This window comes from Trachinotus anak, unplaced genomic scaffold, assembly GCF_046630095.1.
Source record: "Trachinotus anak isolate AG129_WGS33_773 ecotype Australia unplaced genomic scaffold, CSIRO_AGI_Tana_v1 ptg000030c, whole genome shotgun sequence".
Lineage (NCBI taxonomy): Eukaryota > Metazoa > Chordata > Actinopteri > Carangiformes > Carangidae > Trachinotus > Trachinotus anak.
The window spans coordinates 345,856-367,673 of NW_027273881.1; the positions used below are offsets into that span (position 1 = coordinate 345,856).

At 43.1% G+C, this 21,818-nt stretch overlaps 3 protein-coding genes across 6 annotated transcripts in view; 1 reads left to right on the forward strand and 2 right to left on the reverse strand.

Annotated features, from left to right (window-relative positions):
* Positions 1 to 11,285, reverse strand: part of LOC139612046 (NACHT, LRR and PYD domains-containing protein 12-like) — a 286,486-nt gene extending 275,201 nt beyond the window's left edge. Inside the window, exons 1-3 of the mRNA XM_071467173.1 lie at positions 11,054 to 11,285; positions 10,399 to 10,548; positions 7,484 to 7,606 (exon numbers count right to left, since the gene is read on the reverse strand). Of these exons, the coding sequence (XP_071323274.1) occupies positions 7,484 to 7,606; positions 10,399 to 10,529 (254 nt within the window). The 5' untranslated portion in view covers positions 10,530 to 10,548; positions 11,054 to 11,285. The remainder of the gene's footprint in view (positions 1 to 7,483; positions 7,607 to 10,398; positions 10,549 to 11,053) is intronic.
* LOC139612045 (NACHT, LRR and PYD domains-containing protein 12-like) overlaps positions 1 to 21,818 on the forward strand; it is a 606,901-nt gene that overhangs the window by 337,887 nt on the left and 247,196 nt on the right. The window lies entirely within an intron of this gene.
* LOC139612058 (protein NLRC3-like) lies at positions 1,916 to 6,911 on the reverse strand. Its single transcript, XM_071467204.1, has 3 exons — positions 5,129 to 6,911; positions 2,769 to 2,945; positions 1,916 to 2,681 (listed from the first exon to the last, which is right to left on the reverse strand). Exons 1-3 carry the CDS (start codon positions 6,718 to 6,720, stop codon positions 2,669 to 2,671), a joined length of 1,782 nt encoding a protein of 593 aa, XP_071323305.1. The 5' UTR covers positions 6,721 to 6,911; the 3' UTR covers positions 1,916 to 2,668.

The window sequence follows — 21,818 nt, forward strand, 5'->3', positions numbered from 1 at the left end:
ATAGGCCTGGAGAGTTGCTTTGTCTAGTTCACAATCAGTGCCTCAGTTCGCAGGGTGTCATCGCGATAACACAGCAAGTTGCTATGGAGACATCCTTGATCGGGTCCTGGACGGAGTCAACAATCAACAGGTGTCTGTGGAGGGTGGGGGGGGGTAGAAGCGTCTCACTGCAGCGATCTCGTGGGGGAGTTGTTCCAGCACCGGCCTTGGCCAAGGCTGGTGCTGCGGGGGCCGGAACGCAGATTAGATTATGATTGTTTGGGTTGGGGCGAGCAGTCGTATTTCAATAGACACGGCTTACTCTGTTAGTCCATTCTGGTCATCTTCATCCATTCTCCTTTGCAAAGCTGAAAGCTTCTCCAAGATGTGACCCATGTTGCGATTTATGACCACAGTCTGAGCGTTAACAGCTCTGTCTATTACCACAGACCGGATGTTGACAGCTCCTTCCAAGGTGGTTCCCAAGTTGCGGTTCACAATCACAGTCTGAGTGCTGACAGCTTTACTCACTCCATCAATTACGTCGGGCAGCATGGGGATTTGGACTGCTGTCACCGTCTTCCGAATTTTCCGATACACCAGGGCAATGCCTAATCCAATCAGCAGAAAGCCTGATATCACAATTCCGAATATATAGAGATCTTCGATGTCCTCAACGGAAAGACTCGCCAGGCACACGACCCTCCACTGCTCCCAGGAGTCCCTCATGTAACCAGCGGTGTACGTTCCGCCAGGGCAGACAGGTTCCCCCGAACCCGGGCTTCTTGTTGAGAAGATCCTGTCAATTGCGTTGAGAGACCAGTTGACCAATTCCATGATATTAGATTTAGAGAGCAGTGCGGAGAGAGGCTTCCAAGGTTTAGACAAGACAAGACGAGACATGAGATGCAAAGCAGGGAAAAAGGGAGAGGAGAGAGGGGGAAGATGCATCTGCCTTCGTTGAGAGCCGGAAGAAAGTGAAGAGTTGAAGAGAACAGAAGTGAGAGCAGCTCAGTTCAGGTAACAGGGACCAGACTGATCTGCCAACAAAACCCCTACAGCCAACCTCCCCTGGAGCTCAGCTTTCAGAGCAGGCTCCTCTGCCTCTGCTGCCAGCTCTGTGTATCTGAGCTGTTTCCTCTCAGAGGCCGTTTCTCCTGCGTCCTCCCATGGTACTGTCAGCTCCACAACATACACAAGCTGCTGTGTTTCTGACCACAACACAACATCTGCTCTCAGATCAGTGGCAGCTGTCTCCTGAGGAACTAGGAGCTGTTTTCCTGGATCTCCTCTGATTGGCCAGTCCCTCCCTGCCTTCAGCTGCATCACGCCTGTTCAAAGCTGCTTCCTGAGTCCTTCACCCTCACCAACAAATCAAATCCATCTTGTCTCCTTCTGCCTCCAGTGAGTTCACCTCTGAGCTCTGACTCTCAGTGGCTGCTGGGAGACACCTCAGCACCTGCTGATGTCTCCAGGTGTGTGGGCCTGGAGACAGGCTTGTTTTAGCCCCTGATAGAAGGAGCCACATGAAGCTCCACCTGAACAGAGAGGACATGTTGGCTCCTCACCTGTTTATTCACTATGATGTTGGGGAGGTGGGAGCTGCTCATAAATTGCTCCCAGCATCAATCTAATCCTTCCTGCCTCCATGTCCCAGCTGAGTTTCCTCTTGTCTCCACTTTCCCGCCTCAGCCACTGGCCCTGCTTTGATCTGGTTTGTGTTGCAGTCTGAAGGTCTGTGGCTTCCCATGATGCTGCAGTGCTGACATCAACACACAACAACAGCTGCAATATTTGTTGGTTGCAGAGAGCTGCAGCTTTGCTGGTGTTCAGATCAGCAGCAGTAGCAGAAGATCTGTGAGACTGTTGCAGTTTGATTCTCATCAACTTTCTGATTTTAACATCAAACTCTGTCAATTCTCTGCTGCTCTGAATCACAAACACTGTGACTGCTCTCATCCAGGGGCCGAGTGGGACCCTTCATTTTACCTGGAGATCACCAGTCCCAGCTGTTAATAACACACAAAGACAAACAGCAGCTAACACAAGCACAGGGCTGCTGCCCAACAACTAGCAGCTAGCTATACTAGCCACATTTAATATGAGCTGAGCTAGCAGCTAGCTACAACGCCCCTGCTTAGCATTTCAGCTGCCGGCTCTTTACTGGATGTTGAATCTCTCTGTGATTGTGGAACATTTCTCTGCTTCCTCCTCCAGTATTTGTTCTTTTTCTTTCTTCTCTGCTCCACCTTTCTCCTTCTCTTTCTGCTGCTGCTTCAAACCAATGTGAACAGTGAACACACACGTTCCCTGATAACACCAACACGTCTCTGATGACTCTGTACCAGCCTCACTTCACAGCTCTTATTGGTCAGCAGCTGACCAATCACAGTTCAAGGCACACTGGGGTTGTACCACCTGAGGAGGGGCCGCTCATTTACCCCCCAACTGCAAATATAGACTTGGTAGCGTCTGACGTGCTGGGAGAGACAAGAGGCTCAGTTCAGGCTGCAGGATGGTGCAGCGAGGTAGACCACTTTTATATAACACAATATTATTAGTCTACACAATAATCAGTCCGGCCCCGGCCCCCAAACGGCCCCCAGGGATTCTCCTGACCCTCCCCATCACCACTCTGCTCCTGGTCTCATCTTCCTTCTTTCTCTTCACTGGCTGATTTTTTAAATCCTCACACAGAAATCCTGAAAATGAACCAACCAATGAAAAACTGGAACTTCACAGATTTGAACTGAATATAAAACTACAACAGCTCCAGTCAGTGAACTGACCTCAGAGTCTCCAGTCTACAGTTTGGACTCTCCAGTCCAGCACACAGCTGCGTCACTGCTGAATCCTTCAGGTCCCAGTTTCCACTCAGGTCCAGGTGTCTCAGATGGGAGGGGTTGGACTTCAGAGCTGAGGACACGACTTCACAGTGAGTCTCTGAGAGTCGACAACCAACAAGTCTGTGATGAGAGAAAATATAAAATGTGTTAGAATAAAATCAAACAGTTTGTAATAAAAGACACTGAAGTTAAAATGCATCTGATGAGAAAAGATGATGATGTGATGAACATCTGCTCTTCACATCTGTGGCTCAGCTCATCTGATCTGATTGTGTTTGACATGAAACAATAATTCTCATCACTCTCTCTCAGACCTGCAGAGTTTCATGGGAATCTTTGTTGTGCAGATGAAGGAGGGAAAATGATGTTACATTTCTGCTTCCATCATATGATTTGATCCAGAGTCAGAATCTTGTTCAGAAAAACCGTTTTATTCTCCACTGTTTTTAAACTGACTCCAGATTGCTTGGCTCTGCTGCCTCTCTGTAGAAGTCAACACACACCACTGCATAAAACACATCTGGCTCATTGTGGTGAATCAGTGGCAGCGCCCACGTTGATCCATGAACAAACTGTCCTCAGTAAAACACTAGTGATCAACACTTAGTGGACTCTACAGTTACAACCTGGAAGTGTGTGTGTGTGTGTGTGTGTGTGTGTGTGTGTGTGTGCAGCTCTACAGTGAAATAAGATTTTCCTCATTTGACACTGTAAACCAATAGAAAATCAATATGTGGCGTCATTGTTGATGTGGTGGCGGCCTGTCACAGATAAATCAGTGTGTGGGAAACACTGAGGTCTAATCTACAGATACTGAGCCCACACATGTCTTAATGTCCGCTGGGAACATTTCCACTCCGTGGCATCCCTACTCCAGAACATTTCTCCTGAGGTCAACTCAGTCAACAGTTCAATCTAATCTCTGTTTGCTGCCTGGTTTTCACAGAAGGTCCTCACAGAAACACGACACTGAGCTCTGGTGTGTAGAAGAAGACTGAATCCTCCCATTCTGCTCTGATAGATTCACACCTGTGTTCTTGGCTGAAGCTGAACATTTCCTGATACGACTCTCCTCTACAGCAACAAGAGAGAAAACACCTGGGACTTTCTGTCATTCAACACAATCTATGGAAAGACTTTAAAGCTCCACCATGACACTTGACACTTGACATCTCCACTCTTGGTCTGCTTTGACCAGTTGAGTCATTTCACTGATGTGATGACTTTTCTCTGCTTGTGCAGCTGTTACAATCTGTTTCATCATGAACCATTATCCCATCAGTGTTTGTTGTTACCACAGTGGCTGCTGTTCAGCTCCACTTTTAAAGCAGATTTCATTGGAGCCCACTGTTTTTGTCTCCTGTGATTTAAAGGGGGGGAGGCGTCCCCTAACATCCTCCATGCTCATCATGACTTCAGTCATCTCTGGACAATGATTCAGGTCTTATACAAACTTTACTAAACACCTGCTAGAACCTGCTCATTAGAGCTTCACTGCATTCACTGTTCACTGTCAAACACTGATGACTGTTGTCATAGAAACCTCATGAGTCCTGAATACAGACCTCCACAGATTCATCACTGCTCTCCTGTAACACTGTCACAATGGACAGTTTCAACAAAGCTGAACCAGAGACATCTTCTTTTTTCATTCACACATTCTTCTTCCTCACAAAAACCTGCGGCCTACATTACCCACAATGCATCTCAACCACCAACCCTCAGCTGTTAGGTTAAGGTGTGTTATGCAGCAGAGATGAGGGGGGGGCTACAGAGGTCTGGTGTTGTCTTCAGACTCCGCCCACACTGACTCAGGTGACATCACCTGAGGACATTTATCAGACTGCACAGCTGGAGACACTAAAGGTTTAATACTACTGTTTTCTCATATGCAGGTGTCCTCCCCAACACCTGGAAACACCTGGAAACACCTGGAAACACACTCTGAGGTGTACGATCAGTGGAGCTGCTTTAATTAGTTTGATCAGGTTTCAATTAAACCAAAAAGATTAAAAACAACACAGAACATTAACAAATCAATGAAGCATCCAACAATTATTACAAATAAACAAAACAAGTGTTTTTATGAACTTAACAGCAACAATCACAACCAACTGAAACATCTACATTTTGGTGCTCACAGCATTTACAACACCTCCAGAAAAAAACACAACTGACCTTTGATTGTTTCAAAGTAAAACCAAGAATATTGAGAATAAACGAAAACTGTGTTTATCTGAATTTGACTCAACTACTGATCTAATCTACTGATTGATAATTATATTGATCTTGTCTGGACTCACCGAGCCTTCCTGCAGTTCCTCACAGCTGGGATCAGTCTCCGTCGTCCCTCCTCTGATGTCTTGTACTTCATCAGGTCCAACTCATCCAGAGCCTCCTCTGACATCTGAAGCATGTAGGCCAGAGCTGAGCAGTGGAACACAGAGAGTTCCTTCTCTGATCTGGTCTCTGACTTCAGGAACTCTTGGATCTCCTGATGAACTGAGTGGTCCTTCATCTCCATCAGACAGTGGAAGATGTTGATGCTTCTGTCAGGAGAGATTTCATTACTGTTCATCTCCTTCAGGTTGTTGATGGCTCTCTTGATGGTTTCTGGACTGTTCTCTGTCTGACCCAGCAGACCTCTTAAGAGTCTCTGGTTGGACTCCAGAGAGAGGCCATGAAGGAAGCGAACAAACAGGTCCAGGTGACCATTTTTACTTCTGAGTGATTTCTCCATGGCTGCCCTCAGGAAGACATCCAGGGTTAAATCAACATATTGTTCTCCCAGGAAGTTCTCCAGGACCTCTGTGTTCCTGTTGGTGTAACAGTGGAACAAGTAGACTGCAGCCAGAAACTCCTGAATGCTCAGATGAACAAAGCAGTAGACTGTTTTCTGGAAGATCACACTCTCTCTTTTGAAGATCTCAGTACAGAGTCCTGAGTACACCGAGGCCTCTGTGACATCCAGACCACACTGCTCCAGGTCTTCTTGGTAGAACATGATGTTTCCTTTCTCCAGATGTTCAAACGCCAGCCTCCCCAGCTTCAGAAGAACTTCCCTGTCAGCCTCCATCAGCTCCTGTGGACTCGTCTCATGTCCCTCATCATACTTGAGCTTCTTCCTCTTTGTCTGAACCAGCAGGAAGTGTGAGAACAGGTCAGTCAGGGTCTGGGGCAGCTCTCCTCTCTGCTCTGTAGTCAACATGTGCTCCAGAACTGTAGCAGTGATCCAGCAGAAGACTGGGACTTGACACATGATGTGGAGGCTCCTGGACTTCTTGATGTGTGAGATGGTTCTGCTGGACAGCTCTTCATCACTGAATCTCCTCCTGAAGTACTCCTCCTTCTGGGCGTCAGTGAAGCCTCGTACCTCTGTTACCCTGTCAACACATGTAGGAGGGATCTGATTGGCTGCTGCGGGTCTGGAAGTGATCCAGACCAGAGCCGAGGGAAGCAGGTTCCCCTGGATGAGGTTTGTCAGCAGCAGGTTGACTGATGACGTCTGTGTGACATCAGACACAACCTCCCTGTTGCTGAAATCCAGTGAAAGTCTGCTTTCATCCAGGCCGTCCAAGATGAACACAACTTTACAGACAGCCAGCTGCTCTGCTGTGACCTTCTGTAATGTTGGATGGAAAACATGGAGCAGCCTGAGAAGACTGTACTGCTGCTCTCTGATCAGGTTCAGCTCCCTGAACGAAAGCAGAACCAGCAGACTGACATCTTGGTTCTCCAAGCCCTCTGCCCAGTCCAGACTGAACTTCTGCACTGAGAAGGTTTTTCCAACGCCTGCGACGCCGTTGGTCAGAACCACTCTGATGGGTCTCTGTTGGTCAGGTAAGGCTTTAAAGATGTCGTGGCACTTGATTGGAGCATCATGGAGGGTCTCCATCTTGGAAGCTGTCTCTAGCTGCTTCACCTCATGTTGGGTATTGACCTCTTCACTCTGTCCCTCTGTGATGTAGAGCTCAGTGTAGATCCTGTTGAGGAGGGTTCCACTTCCTGTTCCATCACTTCCTTCAGTCACACGTTCACATCTGCTCCTCAGACTGATCTTATGTTGATCTAAAACCTCCTGCAGATCACTATCTGCTGAAAGAGAAGAGACAATGTCAGACTGAAGACAGAGAATCTGAGAAGCTGCTGATTATTTTCATCAGCTACAGAAAAACTAAAGAGCAGCAAAGAAAAGCTTTTTAATGTTGTGCTTTTTAGAATCATCTGAAATGTCAGTGCTGTGTGATAGAACAACTAACACTGGAGAAAACAACAGGTCCTGGTTTCAGAAATGAAGACATCAGCAGACACATGTTCAGTCTCACTTTGTACAGTGCTGCTCTGACTGGCTGTCTGCAGTCCAGGTCTGGTTCTGGGTCTTTGTCCACACTGGGGACAGGAGGGGTCTCCTGAAGACCCAGACTGGTCCCAGTATGAGGTGAAGCACTGTCTGCAGAACCAGTGTCCACAGCTGGTAGAGACTGGATCCTTCAGGACGTCCTGACACAGAGCACAGCAGGACAGCTGCTCCTCCACAGAGACACCACTCCTCTTCCTCCCTCTGCGAAGACATGTCTTCATCACTAACATGTCACAGTCAAATATGTCTAATAACTGAATCATCTTCAGCTCAGTTTACAGTAGAAACTGTCTCTTACTGTGAGTCTGAGGGTCCAGGTTCAGGACTGAAGTGTGGAGGATTATGCTCTTTGGACCGGTCACTCTTCATAGACAGACAGCTGGATCCCGGAGACTCTGCTCTCAGTCTGTGGTTCTGACCTCTGCAAACACAAACATGTTTTTATTCATATCACATTGATCACTGATCAATTCTCTGATGACAGAGTCATTGTGGGAACTCTCAGCTGACGTCCTGCAGTGACGTCACCATCCAGCACCGCACACTGTACTGAAGGATGGAAGCAACACAGCAGCATCCAGAAACAACACTGTTGTGTCAGTCAGTCATTAAATGTGTCCAGTCTCCAGCTGTGGATGACCTGTCTCACATCAGCTCTAAAGAAGCAGAGTGATACAAAGGTAAGATGAGAGGATCAGATGTCTGTGACCCCGACACTGCCACTGCCACAAATGAAGACAAAACAACATCCTGACCAAAACTAATGGCTGCTGATGTGTCTGCTCTTCTTCTCCATATTGATTCTTTCTCTGGAGTTCAGCTTCATTTCACACAAGGAGGCCTGTGTGTTTCTACATGACTGTGACAACAGCAAACACCACATCCTGCTGCAGGCTTCATCTGACCATCACACAACTTCACTGACAAACACACAGTTTGTCAGAGTTACATCTGCACAGACATCAGTAATGGTAAAGACAGTCTTGTGTGTAATTAAATGATCATTGTGCTGTTATTCTACATGTTTGTTCTTGACAACAAACCCCATGAAAAGAGCCAAACCAACAGTGTGTGAGTTCGTCTCTCAACACTTTGTGACTTCCCTCCTCTGTCTGTGGCTCTCAGCTCTGAGCCCATTGGTTCCTTCTGAAGACTTAGGGCCTGTTTTAACCATCTAGGCTCATGGAGCCAGAGCATTTAGGACGTGTCCTCATCCACTTTTGTTAGTCGGCTGAAAAATATTCACCTGAAGCTGCAATGCATGTTTTTGTTCCCTCACTTTCATATTTTACAGCCTCAGCTGAAACTGAATAAAATGATTTAGAAATTAACATCAATCAGTCAACAATGCTCCTGACCTCACCTCATTTTAACACCAACACATATTAACAAAGACCAACACATATTAACAAAGACACTGTTTTCATATAATATTGTCAGAACTACGTATCTTAAAAGTCAGAACTACACATTTTATCCATATCTGTTTCCTTCCTACTGAATTACAAAATGACCTCCACTATTCATTCTTTGCAATTTTTATGGTTCTCCTTACACTTGCTTTTATATTCATTAAACTTCTGAAAAATCTGATTCCTTCTCAACATTTTAAAAGTTTTATTTCCAGCCTTAGTTGCTTCATCACATTCCTTTGTCCACCAAGGTTCTTTGCAGCCTCTAAAACAGCTTTACAAACACAATCATCAACATCATCAACATCTTCATTAATGTCAGTTGTTTGCATTTCTTACTCAGTGATAGATCTAAATGTTTCCCAGTCAGCTCTACTGAACGACCATTTCTGTGACCCGTCAGTGTCACATGTTCCCAAACTCAGTCCTGCTTCTATCACTGTGGGGTAGTGGTCACTTCCTACAGTTGTTCCTCTAACTACTGATGAACCATGAACAAACACCTGCCAATGAGTCTGACACGAGTGTAAGATCTAATGATTCTTCTGTTACTTCTGTCATTGAAGCTACTAGGTTTTTATTCTCCATTAACTCTTCATCACCATTCCATCCTCATCATTATTACTGTCCCATAACGAGCTATGGACATTAAAATCATATATCACATCCAATTCTCACTTTTTCTGGAAGCACAGACTCCTGAAACTCCAGAAGCACAGACGAGCTATCAATCTGTTCACCGTTACCTGTTTTCAACAGTCTCTTTATCCTGCTCACCTCACCTCCACTAGAACTCCGTCTGAGTCTGTCCAAGTCTTCATTAACAGGAATACCTGTCATCACTCATCAGTTATTTGGAAAAGCTTTATTTTTCTGTTCTTCTGTTTTATAGGTTATTAACAAGTTTCCATCACAAAGATCTGAGCCATTTCCTCCTCTCCTAACTTCTTGTTTAATTCCCTAGACAGTGCTCTCAGACCTCGACTCACCTGCTCATCTTCCTTCCTGAACTGAAGGATTATTTTAAAATCCTCCCTCACCACCTTTTTGTGAACAACTCTCCTCTTCATGTGAATTGATCTGCCTTGACTTCATCTTATCTGTTCTGCCCCTGTCCTCGTCCTCTCCTACTGGAAACTGGAGTCCAGTCATCCAACTCCACATCATCATCATCATCATCATCATCCTCTTTAGTTTCCATCCTGATCCAGTCACAAACCAGTTTCAGCCAAACGCTGAGTTCAGAATCCAAAAGTCATCGTCAAATACCAAAAATATTCAATTCACCTGCTACGTCACATCCAGCCTTCTCCACCCACTCCTCTTGACTGTGGATAACGCCAGATTAAGCTTTTATTTAGGACCAGCAGTGTGGATTATTATATTAGCTAAGTATTAAGTTCCACTAATCTTTAGGTTTAACATTTAAATTTTGATTAACTAAATGTGGTGAAATGTTGTTATTTCAGTATGAACCACTTTACAATCAGCGGCCCATATTACATAGAGCCTGAAATCTGTATAAACAGCTGACAAATATCTAGTTTGATGTTAAAAAGGTTCAGTAAAAAATATGCACAAGAAAAAAGTCAAACTCTTCTTTGTTGGGATCATTTCACAAGAAACCAGCTCCTCAGCAGTCACTGTTAATACACTGATATGTCAGAGGAGCCAGGGGAAGTTATTTTCTGCGACACTACGGCAGCTGTTACAGGAAGTGACATCACTGCAGGAGCTCAACACACTAAACACTGTTACAGAGACAGTTTGGAGGTTCACAGGTTTGTAGCAGGTCTCTTACTGTGAGTCTGAGGGTCCAGGTTCAGGACTGAAGTTCATAGGTTCTTCTTTGGACCGGTGACTCTTCACAGACAGACAGCTGGGTCCTGGAGACTCTGCTCTGTCCTCCTCTTCCTCCACACAATCACTCATCTTCAGGACTTCAGTCAGTCTGAGAGGGAAACCAGTAACACTGACTGTGAGCTCACACACACAAGAGTCAGGACAAACAAGCTGTTCAAGAGACACACACACACACACACACACACACACACACACACACACACACACAGGTTTTCCACAGGTGTGTGTGTGTGTGTGTGTGTGTGTGTGTGTGTGTGTGTGTTAAAAACAGGTTTGACATGTTCCACCATCATTTATTAAAAACAGACTCGACCTTATTCACCTTCACATGAAAAAACAAGTATCATTATTTCAACAGAATTTTCTTGATTTCCATTCATCTAATATCATTTTCAGGTTGAACTGGATCAAACATTATATTAAGAATAAAGATGTCATGACCTGCTCTTTGTATGACAGTTGTTGGTCTGGAGTCTTGGACTTTGGTTTATTTTAAACTTGTCTCTTTTTCTCTGTTTTAGTTTTAAACTCGTCTCCTCTTTTATGTCTTAGTTTTGACAGTAAAATAATAATAATGTTGTGTTAACACTCACCTGCCTCAGCCTTCAGTTTCCCTCCTTCTGCTCCGTCCACTTCAAATGGAGTCTGAGCTCACTGAACACTTTCACTTTCAGCTGCTCCTCCCCTCTGCAGGTACAAGAAGTCACATGACTCTGTGTGTGTGTGTGTGTGTGTGTGAGTGTGTGTGTGTGTGTGTGTGTGTGTGTGTGTGTGCGTGTGTGTGTGTAGACCTCCATTCCTGCTGTTCAGTGGCAGCATGTTATGGCATCAGACACTGTATCACAGTGATCCACAGTTAAACACAAGTGGCTCTGCACACAGGCAGGCAACAAGTGACATACAACACATTCATCTTACAGCTATAGAACTGTAACCTGGTTACTGTTCACTGTGTCAACATTGTTTCAGGAAGAAAACCGGTTTGTATCATCAGGGTGGCAGGTGTGACAGTGTGACCACATTCTTGAGAGAAAAAAAACACTCAACAAGTTGAAAGGTCACAAAACTCTGAGTCTTCTGCTAACTGAAGGTACTGAAGCAGTGTTAATATATCCAGTATCTACAGGATCACAGTGCAGACAGAATAGAGAGATGTGATTATCCAGGTTACAGATCAGATGTTGCTGCCATGTGGAGCCTGATTCATTCAGAAATCTGATTCTTCACCTGCTACATGTAAATGCTGATTTTTACAACATCTGCACAGCACTGGGTATCAAACCTCTGTACTCTCTAAGTACAGACTGAAATGTGTCCATAGTATCAGAACCTGTCTGCTACTGAAAGCTGGTGTTGGAGATTTACACTCTGCTTTACTTTGAGCAGTCAGATAATTTAGTTCATGTATTGTTTCTTGTATTTAGGCAACATTTAAGTTGTCTTCTTTGTTAAATGGAGAAAGGAGTTTTTACTAAAGGGCCACTCCACCAGTTTGAACCTTTATGGAGTTATGTTACTAAATCTCTTCAAAAACAGTTTGATTTTTCCTCAAAGGAAGCCATGAAAAAGTATCGGTCAGGTGTCAGCTCAGCTCTACCATCACAAGACATGCACACGTGATATGCATGTAAACACAATGTGCACATGATTTCCTGGTGTAACCTGATTTCTCCCAGCAACCTGCTTTATTGTGTGCATGTAAACCTACTGACTCAACTGCCACTATTGTCCTGTGGGGGGTGTAAACAGGCTGAGGACATGGGTCATCTGTGCATCAACCAGGAAACCATGTTTTCAATGCAAAACATCACAACAGACATTTAGTGTGTGCTCACCTTTGGTGCATATGATTAATATCAACTGTGGCTTTACTGCAGATAATCTACAACCCCAGGAGAGAAGTCTAAACAAGTGAGACTAACCTTTCCCAGATCAGTGTGTAACTACTGTTCTCACTGTGTCCTGTTGATCTGCAGGAGACCCCAGTGCACTGGTGGTCCTGGTGGAGGAGGAGCTGGTGGTGACTGACCTGCAGAGTGAGGGCTGGCCGGTCATTCAGACACCGTACCTGGTTCCCCTCCACAGCTCAGCCATCACCTGCTCCCACCACATCTCCACCACCCCCCTCAAACTGTGGGACAAGGTCATCGCTGCTGGAGACCTGCAGAACACACACTACTCCAAAAAGGTCTGAGCAGACGTCAGACTGTTGAAGAGCGCTCCAGAGAGCTCTGTGTTTACTGTTATTCATCATTTATGATTGCTTTTATGATCTTATATGGTGTTTTACATGAGATATGTGAAATTAGCATTATTGAAAGTAAGTTATTTTAAGCCTGGTGTAAACCAGGGACTGAAATTGTCTTAGATCTTCTGGAATGACTGACAGAAGAGTCTTGCTTCTGTTTGCACGTTGGCTTCACTGGGATGTGGTGGATGCTGCAGAGCAGTAGTCAGGGGAATCTGTACTGTATTTTATAATCTGATCTAAGTTTCAAACCTCACATAAGCAAGTTAGCAAAAACAGCTTTCTTCCACCTAAAACAGTGCGCCACTTTTTAACTCAACAAGTTGCTGAAAAGCTCCTTCCTGCTTTTATTCCAAGCAGACTGGACGAATGTGATACTCTTTCTACTGGACTTCCAAAAAAGTCAATCGAGAAAACTACAGCTAATTCAGAGCTCTGCTGCTAGACTTAACGAAAACAAGGAGGAAGAGCAGATTACTCCTGTACTTCCTACACTACAGTCCCTGTACTATCCTGATTTTAAAGTTATTGACTTGTGTACAAAGCTCTCAATGGTTTGGCCTCTTCCATCACAGATTCTCTGTTGTTTTATGTCCCTCCACGAGCTGTTAGATCCTCTACAGCAGGACTTCTAAATACTCTAAAAGCTCCTCAGAAAAAAAACTGGGGACGTGGCTTTTATCCATTATGCACCTAAACTACCAAGAAATATTGGTGGGACAGGCTCAGTGGACATATTATTTAGTGAGCAAGTCCCCAATCTTACTCACCTGCATCATGTAATGCAAGTTGAATAAGATTACACTCCCATCTCAGTGAATATAAAATGGATTCAATAGAAATGGATTTTCTTCTCAAACAGTCACTTGACTGGTTGTAAACTTTCAGTGTGTTGAGAAGAGTCAGAAACATCTGTATGTAAAAACAAAAAACTCAACCTGTATGTGACTATATGTATATATATATATATATATATATATATATATATATATATACATATATATATATACACACACATATATACATATATACATAGATATATATATATATATATATATACACACATATATACATATATACATATATACATGTATATGTGTGTGTGTGTGTGTGTGTGTGTGTGTGTGTGTGTGTGTGTGCAGAGCTGTTAATCATTATGATGTAATCTTCTGAACATGGACGCACTGTTTCATTTCTGGTCGGACAGACGCCATTAAGTCGTATTATTGTTAAACTTTCATTTCCCCTCTCTCCACGCAGCCATGGCCAATCACAGGAGGCCAGAACCTGGCCCCAGACCCTCCACAGAGAGACCTGCTGCTCACAGGGTCAGTGCAGCAGCAACATCTGTATGACAGACTGACAGACATCATTTTAGCCAAATCATTTTCTGTTTGTTTGTTTTTACTTGAATTTCTATTATGTATCTGTTTTTTTCAAAAGAACAGTGATACAGAACAGCAAAACCATTGCACCAATAAAATAAATATTTCCAGCATATTAACATTATTATTACAAATGTTACAGAAGCATGGTTCAAAATGGACTTAATCAGTCTTTTATGTTGAAGAAAGAAAAAAAAAAGCTGCAGTTGCACAGATGCAAATCAGCAGCCACACATGCTGTCCAGGTAAATACCTGTTCCATTTTCACCATCTTCTAATGTATGAATCATTTCTCAATCCTAGCAACAACAACAGCGTGTTTATATGTGTATGTCTGTGTGTGTGTGTGTTTGTGTGCAGGCACAAGAATGGCACCGTGTGTTTCTGGGATGCATCAGGAGTCTGTCTGTATCCCATGTACAGGCTGAGCACAGCTGAGCCTCTGAAAATGGCTGTAAAATGTCACAAGATTTGTCACATGTGGGAAAAGAACCTCTTATCAGGCACAAAAGGTCAAAGAGCTGCAGTCAACTTGCATGATGGGAAAATCAGGATCCAGTGTGTTTGTAGCTCAACTTCTTCTAGTGACTAAAAATCCTTTTTTCATCTGTCTTTGAAAGTGTCACGACTTCATGGCAGTGCAAAGCTGATTTGCTGCTAAATCATTTTCCATCATGTGTTGTGCAGGTTGGCTGTTTTGACCCGCACAGTGACGACCTGAGGCTCGGCGTTCAGAAGATCCATCTTTGTAAACACAGTGGTTACCTGACTGTGGCGGGCACTGCTGGACAGGTGAGAGGACTGATTTTGATTTGTCGACAGTGGATAACAGAAGATAACGGTAATAAGTAAATAACTAATTAAAAAACTAACAGATACAGGACATGACATTTTACACAAAGACATACCCACTCACAACACCGTTTAACAGAGCTCCACAGCCCAGAAACCATTTCTAACTCTGCATCTATAACAGTTCAATTAGTATTTCAAATCTTCCCCTCTGCCCTGTAGGTGCACCCTGAACCCCAGTGACCAGCTTGCCATGGAGGCTCCTCTGTCCAGGGTGAAGAGCATGAAGAAATCCCTCCGACAGTCCTTCAGCAGCCGAATACATGAACTTACTTCATTATAATTCACACGTGTCTCCTCATTTCCTCACAGGCTCACATGACACACACCCCCCCCCCCCGTGGGCAGGAACGAAGGGTGGCTGTGTGCTTGCATACATGCTCCGCCTTCCTCCTGCAGAGCACAGAGCAGATGAGCCTGTCACAGCGCAGCCGGGTAAGAAACACTTTAGGAAGTTTGTGTTTTTTAGGATGGGCTGTTTTCTCATCTCTGTCCTGTTGTTGAAATGTCCTCTGCTCTCTGTCACCGCCTGCTTGAATCCAGCTAAGGAGATCCAGCTGATGCACCGGGCTCCTGTCCTTGGTATAGTGGTGTTGGACGGTCCCTGTGCTCCTCTCCCTGAGTCCCTGGGGGGGGCCCACGGCCTGGCTCACTCACCTGACATGCAGGGATCACACCAGCTCCTGGTCATATCTGAGGAGCAGTTTAAGGTGAGAAAGCTTTTCACACAGGCTTAAAATAACTAACCAGCAAGTTACTATCAGCTTATATATCCAATCCAATATATATCCAATATAATGAAATTGATTTTGGTAGAAATGTATTATTTGATGTCAAGTGATAAATACTTTGATGTTGGTGACAATTAACCAGAACAGATTTTAATGCAACAATTCAACTGATGCTGGTATATTAAATGATGAGGACGGTCTTGTTGCATATTTTTCTAATTGCGAACAAATATCATGGGGAAAAAAACTAAATGCCAAAGGTAACAATTTGTCAGACCACCTGTCAATACTTTCTGACCTGATCTCCAAGAACACTGGTTTGTACAGAGAACATAAATCTTTAAAAACACTCAGTAATTTCTGAAAACAGATGGTCACTGTAATTTCTATCAGACATCACTGAAACTGGAGGAAATCCTGCATTTTTGGGCACTATTTTCAGCAGCGGATGAATCCTGGGTGAGTATTTCTGGCAGCTGAACAGTGTGTGTGTGAGATTAAGTCAAAATAAAAAAATGTGTGTGTGTTCAGGGTGATGAAGGAATATGTCGCCCAGTCCAACAACAGTGTGGCTCACTGATGCTTTTTTTATAGTTTCTGGACAACAGCAGTTTTTCTATCACTACGGCACAGAGGAATAAGATATATCATTATTGGTTTCGGTCTGTTTGCAGGATTTGTTGGTAATAAAAAAGGTATATTATTAAGCTTTACCCTTTAAAACATTTATGTGTATAGATGATGGGAGAGAGCAGGTCTTCTGGTTAAATTCTGAGACGATAGAATGAGAGCACACAGGGAGATGTTTTGAAGTGAATAAAACATTTGATGAGGCTCATGCTGTGGTGAAGTGTTTGCTCACGGTGGGTTTCTCTGCTGCTCTTTGCTCTGGTATTTCTGTCTCAGCTCAGCTGTGTAGATGTTAAGAGGCTTGAAGGGGTTAATGGACAGTAGCATGTTTCTGATGTAAGTCTGGGGGAAAGAAGATGACACAGCCATTCAATGAATATATGTACACTAAACCTTTTTAGAGAAAAACTATCAAATCTAAAAAACTCATTTGGGAAGGACTGTAGATATTTGGGTCCAGATTTGTTTTGGTAAATTTTAGCCAGTTATCTGTGCTTTCATTTTTTTTCTGAAGCACCTTTAAATTGTTCTTACCCTACATGGATGGTGTGATTTTTTTTAGCATATACCCAGCTATATGTCATCTTTTTCAGTTTTAACACAGATGCCAGCTGCTGGAGAGGTGAAGAATAGGAGAGGACCTGAGTTACCTGATGTAAAATATTTCAGAGGTGTGAGGCCAGTAATGAAACTTACATAGATACAGTCACAGTGGAACCTCTTCTTCAGGTTCAGAAGCACAGAACTCTCGCACACTTCTCTGAGAACATACAGTAGGCAAACAGGTTAATTACACTGTAGGTGCTGTGTGTGTGTGTGTGTGTGTGTGTGTGTGTGTGTGTGTCTGAACTCACTCCAGTTGGGACAGATCTTCCACTTCATCCACCTCTACAGCTCTTTTGCTTCCTGGCATCACCACCTAAAAAAAAGGCAGTAACATGAGCAGATCCGGAGACACGAGTCAAAATAAGAAGTCCACCTCCACCACGCTCCTCAGGACCAAGACCTTCATACACCTCAGCCCTCACCTTCTCTCTACAGCCATCTTCTAGTCTGGCGAGCTCTGTATATATCATTAGATTCTCAAAACCTGATCGAGAGCCCTTCATGTGTTTTGTTTCTACGCTTCTCTCTGCTGCTAATGTTCCATAAACTTTCCTCAGCAGGTGACTAATCCACTTGCAGCGATGGTGCAGTGTGCTGCAGCGTGTTTTAGGTTCTATTGTATCTGCACAGACCAGGAGATGAATAAACCAACAGGAAGTCTTTCATGGCTCATTGTTTTGTGTGCACAGTAGCTGTGAGTGATGAAGCCAAGGTGTTTGGAGGTGAGACTAAGATGAAATACAGCTACAGTAACTACCATTTTACACTGTATCTGGAGGTATCTGGACCACTAGTACTTTAAAGAGCCTGCCCACCCATTGTCCATCCACACAGGCGTTTCCACTCGTTTGACCTCATTAAACCTCCTGTGAGGACTGTTAGTGTGGGTAAGGTCACATCTTCATCATTGTTAGTGGTTCATGTGAACACAAAGCGGTGCAGTTGCATGTGAATGTGAGTGAATGTGAACAGATGTGTGTTTGGTCCAGGTGTGCTTGTGTTGAAAATATCTCAGTTTACACCAAGGATTTGCAAATAATCAAAAGCTTTAAGGCTCCAGTTCATGAATGTTGAAGAACTAAAAGCAGAGGGATATGAAGGAAAATAAAGAGCCAGAATTCCCAGGAGCCAGTGCATACATTGGTAGCTGGCTACAGGTTCTGTCTCTGCTGTCAATACTTTGGTTGTTTGTGGTGAATAAATATGGTCAGTCTGTTGTTTCTTCCATCCTCTAGGCCGGGGGAGCTCACAGGACTTTCATAATGCAGTGTTAATACCTGTGTGCTGATGCTTCGGCTCTCCAACATCTCCTGGGTGGGGCCCTCTGATTCCCACGGGCCCCTTCCATTGTTGGCAGAAACAGTCCTAACCTGGCCCCCATTATCATAGACTGTCCCTTTGCTGCAAAGAAACTACAGGTATTAAATAAATATGGTGCACTAAAGTACAATATCATACTTCAAGTAGAAGTAGAAACATGAAACAGGTATGCTGACAGTCCCTTAAAACTATATGTTTGCTAAATTTACTCAGTTTACAGCACTGGAAATTAGATATTTAATTGAACTTTATATTCATGAATAAGAGGTTTATTTGTCCAGTTACTTTCGGCCCTTCTAATCATCACATCTGTGTATATGAAGAAGTAAAATTTCTACACCGTTCATCTGATGTGCATGCCAACACATCCCACCTCACACTGAAACACAAGTCAGCACTTTAACCTTGTTGTCATTGTTTTCTCTTCCAGTTCAGAGACGACTCTGCTCCTGCTGCTACTTCCTGACTGCTCAGTCTCTACTTACAGTCTTTTTCCTACAGTTTCCTCAAGGTCAGGCCCTTATCAGCTATCAATGCATCATCAACAAATACACAAATACAGACTGAATGTATCTGGTGGCAATTTTCTACATAACTTCAACACAACTTTCTGGACTCTGAAGTTATGAAGCTGTAACCTGAGATAAAAACGAAAACTCCAGAAAAGCTATATAGGCCCGGGAACCCAGCCATGGTTTTATAGCTCATTCAGGCCCAGCCTCGGCCAGGTTCCTTAGAGAGCTCAGGCTGCAGTGAAGCCACCACCGTGGCTCAAGGCAGTTAGTGGACAAAGCATCTCATTTCATAATGGATGATCAAAACTCTTGGCTGTGCATGTATGACAACTGATCACTCCTTTATCTGCTTCATCAGAGGTGGCCTGGCTGCCGCGGTTCACAAAGACACAAAGATTAAAGTTCAGCTTTTAGAGAAAGAAAAAAAAGAAAAAACAGACAAAAAAAAAAGACACTGAAAGAGAGCACTGAGTTTTGGAATATAATCAGACGAGCCAAATGATGGGCTGGAAGTCTAAATGTTGTCCTCATTCAATCACTTTTCTTTGTAGATGAATGATGTGGAAAAATATCAGTTACAGAGTAAAGACGTGTGAGTGTAATAAGAAAATGCAAACAGACACATTCATTCTTGGGAGAAAACATGTAATAATTATCCACAAGGAACTGGAGTGTGAAAAAAAACAAAATAAAATTGGATTCTTAATCGAGTCACTGCAAAAATATATTCTAGGCTGTTGCTAAAATACCCAGCATTCTGAGACACAGGACCAAAATATTCCCTTGTATGATCTAAACAGCAGCCAACCCCAGTTACAACAGGCCCACAGGTACAGTGGAAACATATATACTGTATATATTAAAAACATTTCACTACAATAGCTTACAATTACATTCCTAAATTACATTATTCATTGCTGGCATAAAGAAATGGTTTACATAAGGAGGAATGTCAAAAATAAAAATGCTCACTTTGTCAAAATTTTGATCCAAATAAAAATCACTCAACTTAAAAATGATATCAACAATTATGAGATACTAGGTGAAAGTCATTGTAGTCAAAATTATTATAATAATAAGGAGTTAAACTTGGTGAAGTATGAGATTTAAATAGTCAAAATGATGGTGGTACTAAGTAATAAGCTGTTGATGTAAAAGAACAATTTATGATGCTGGATCAAACTTAGAGATGACTTGATGATAATGTAACACCAAATTATGAGACACCAAGTCAAACATTTGTGTCTGGAGCAGAAATATAACTTTTAAATTAAAATATCACCAAGTAAAGATAATGACTTATGAAAAAACTCTACGTCAAAATTGAGATAAACAAGAAAATGAGAAAATAACATTAAAAAAGGAGAAAATAATAGAAAATAATATTTTCACAAAACAATCATGAGTAGCTTATGAATTTGAAAAAAGAAGAATTCCTTAGGCATGACGCTGACTTTAAAAAGTCAGTCAATTTTAACTTATTGTCTCAATCATGACTCAGTATCTCACTAGTTTGACTTGAAAAATGTTTGTTTTTTTGTTTTCATATTTTGTTTTAATATCTCAGACTAATTATCTTATTTTTTAATCTAATATCCCATAATTTTGAGTCACCATGAGTTTAAAAGAAAAAAAAATCTATCATGCCTAATTTTTCATCAGATTTTTTTCCTTTCCCTGGCAGAAATGGGCCTCCATACCATAAATCTGAAGTTCAAATCAAGAAAAACAGGCACAAATCACATAAAATGCTGTTACAAAATATTTCCATCTTCATTATTGAAGCCACCCCACCCAGTCCTTCCAGCTGTACGTCCTCGTGGGGGGATGAAGGCCAGTGAGATGCGCAGCAGAGCGGACAAACCGTTTCCACATGAGAAGCCTGGCGGTGATGAAGCCTGGCAGAGCGATGTAGGCCTGGTCACCGTGTGAGTCAAACAGCTTCCACAGGAGGCATCTACGGCCGACGTGAGACGCTGCTTTGATGCTGGTGATGATTCATGGCAGTGGTCACATGGCAGGAATGTCCTTCCTGTAGCTTTGGGTTAAACGGCTGTGACCATGCTGTGAGGATCTGTGTACAGTGTGTGGTCTTTAGGCACAGGTGGTGTCTCTTCCTCCACCCTCCGTCTCCACTGCCAGTCTTCCTGCTGCTCCGAGCGCACTCCTGCTAAGAGCCCTTTGGCGTCTCTCCACATCTGTTTAATCTTGTGCCATGTTTTCAACATCTTCTATCACTGCAGCTCTTCATTTAAAATGGTGTAAGTTTCTTACCTGATTTTATGTAATTGTCACGTGACTTATCAAAATGTTTCTATTTATTCGAATTATTTTTTAAATGCTATTTCAATGTCTTCTTAACGTTCTGTTTTAATATATGTCCGTGCCTCTGTGAAGCACTTTGAATTGCCTTGTGTCTAAATAAACTTGCCTTGCCCATGAGCAACACCGTTCATATTACACACAGCTTCCATCACCATGGCTACAGCTTTAAGATGGACTGTGTCCATGTTCACCTTCAGGTTTTAAGTTTGACCAAAATGGATTTTTGGGGGGAAACAGGAGCCCCGTACATAACATGTAGGAGTTCTTGTAACTAAAATTTTCTGACTTGTAAATATTGTTCAGGTCAAAATCCAAGGTCAGACTCTTTCCAGTCACTACTTTCCATCACAATTAACAGAAAATGAATAATAATTGCCTAATCAGGCCAATTATATCTGACCCCAAAGACCATCTCTGAAGACACACAGGCTCCACATCTGCTGGTGGTCACAGCTGAGGCATGATGCAGCTTCAAACTCTGGCAAAAGCTGGTAAGTGAAGCTTGAGTTCATATTTCTAGTGAATATTTATCACTAGTATTAAACATTTGGCCTGATGGGGTATCTATAAAAAGATTTTCAGAACATTCAGTTCAGAAAGTGTCAGTGCAGCCCCTCCTCATATTTAAAAGGAGCTGAGAGCAGTGTTTGTAGCATCTATGATCAAGGACAGAGCCTCAGAGGGAGCAGTGAGCGGCTGATACTCACATCTGGTCACCTTCCAGTCACCTCTGGATCTCCTGAAGG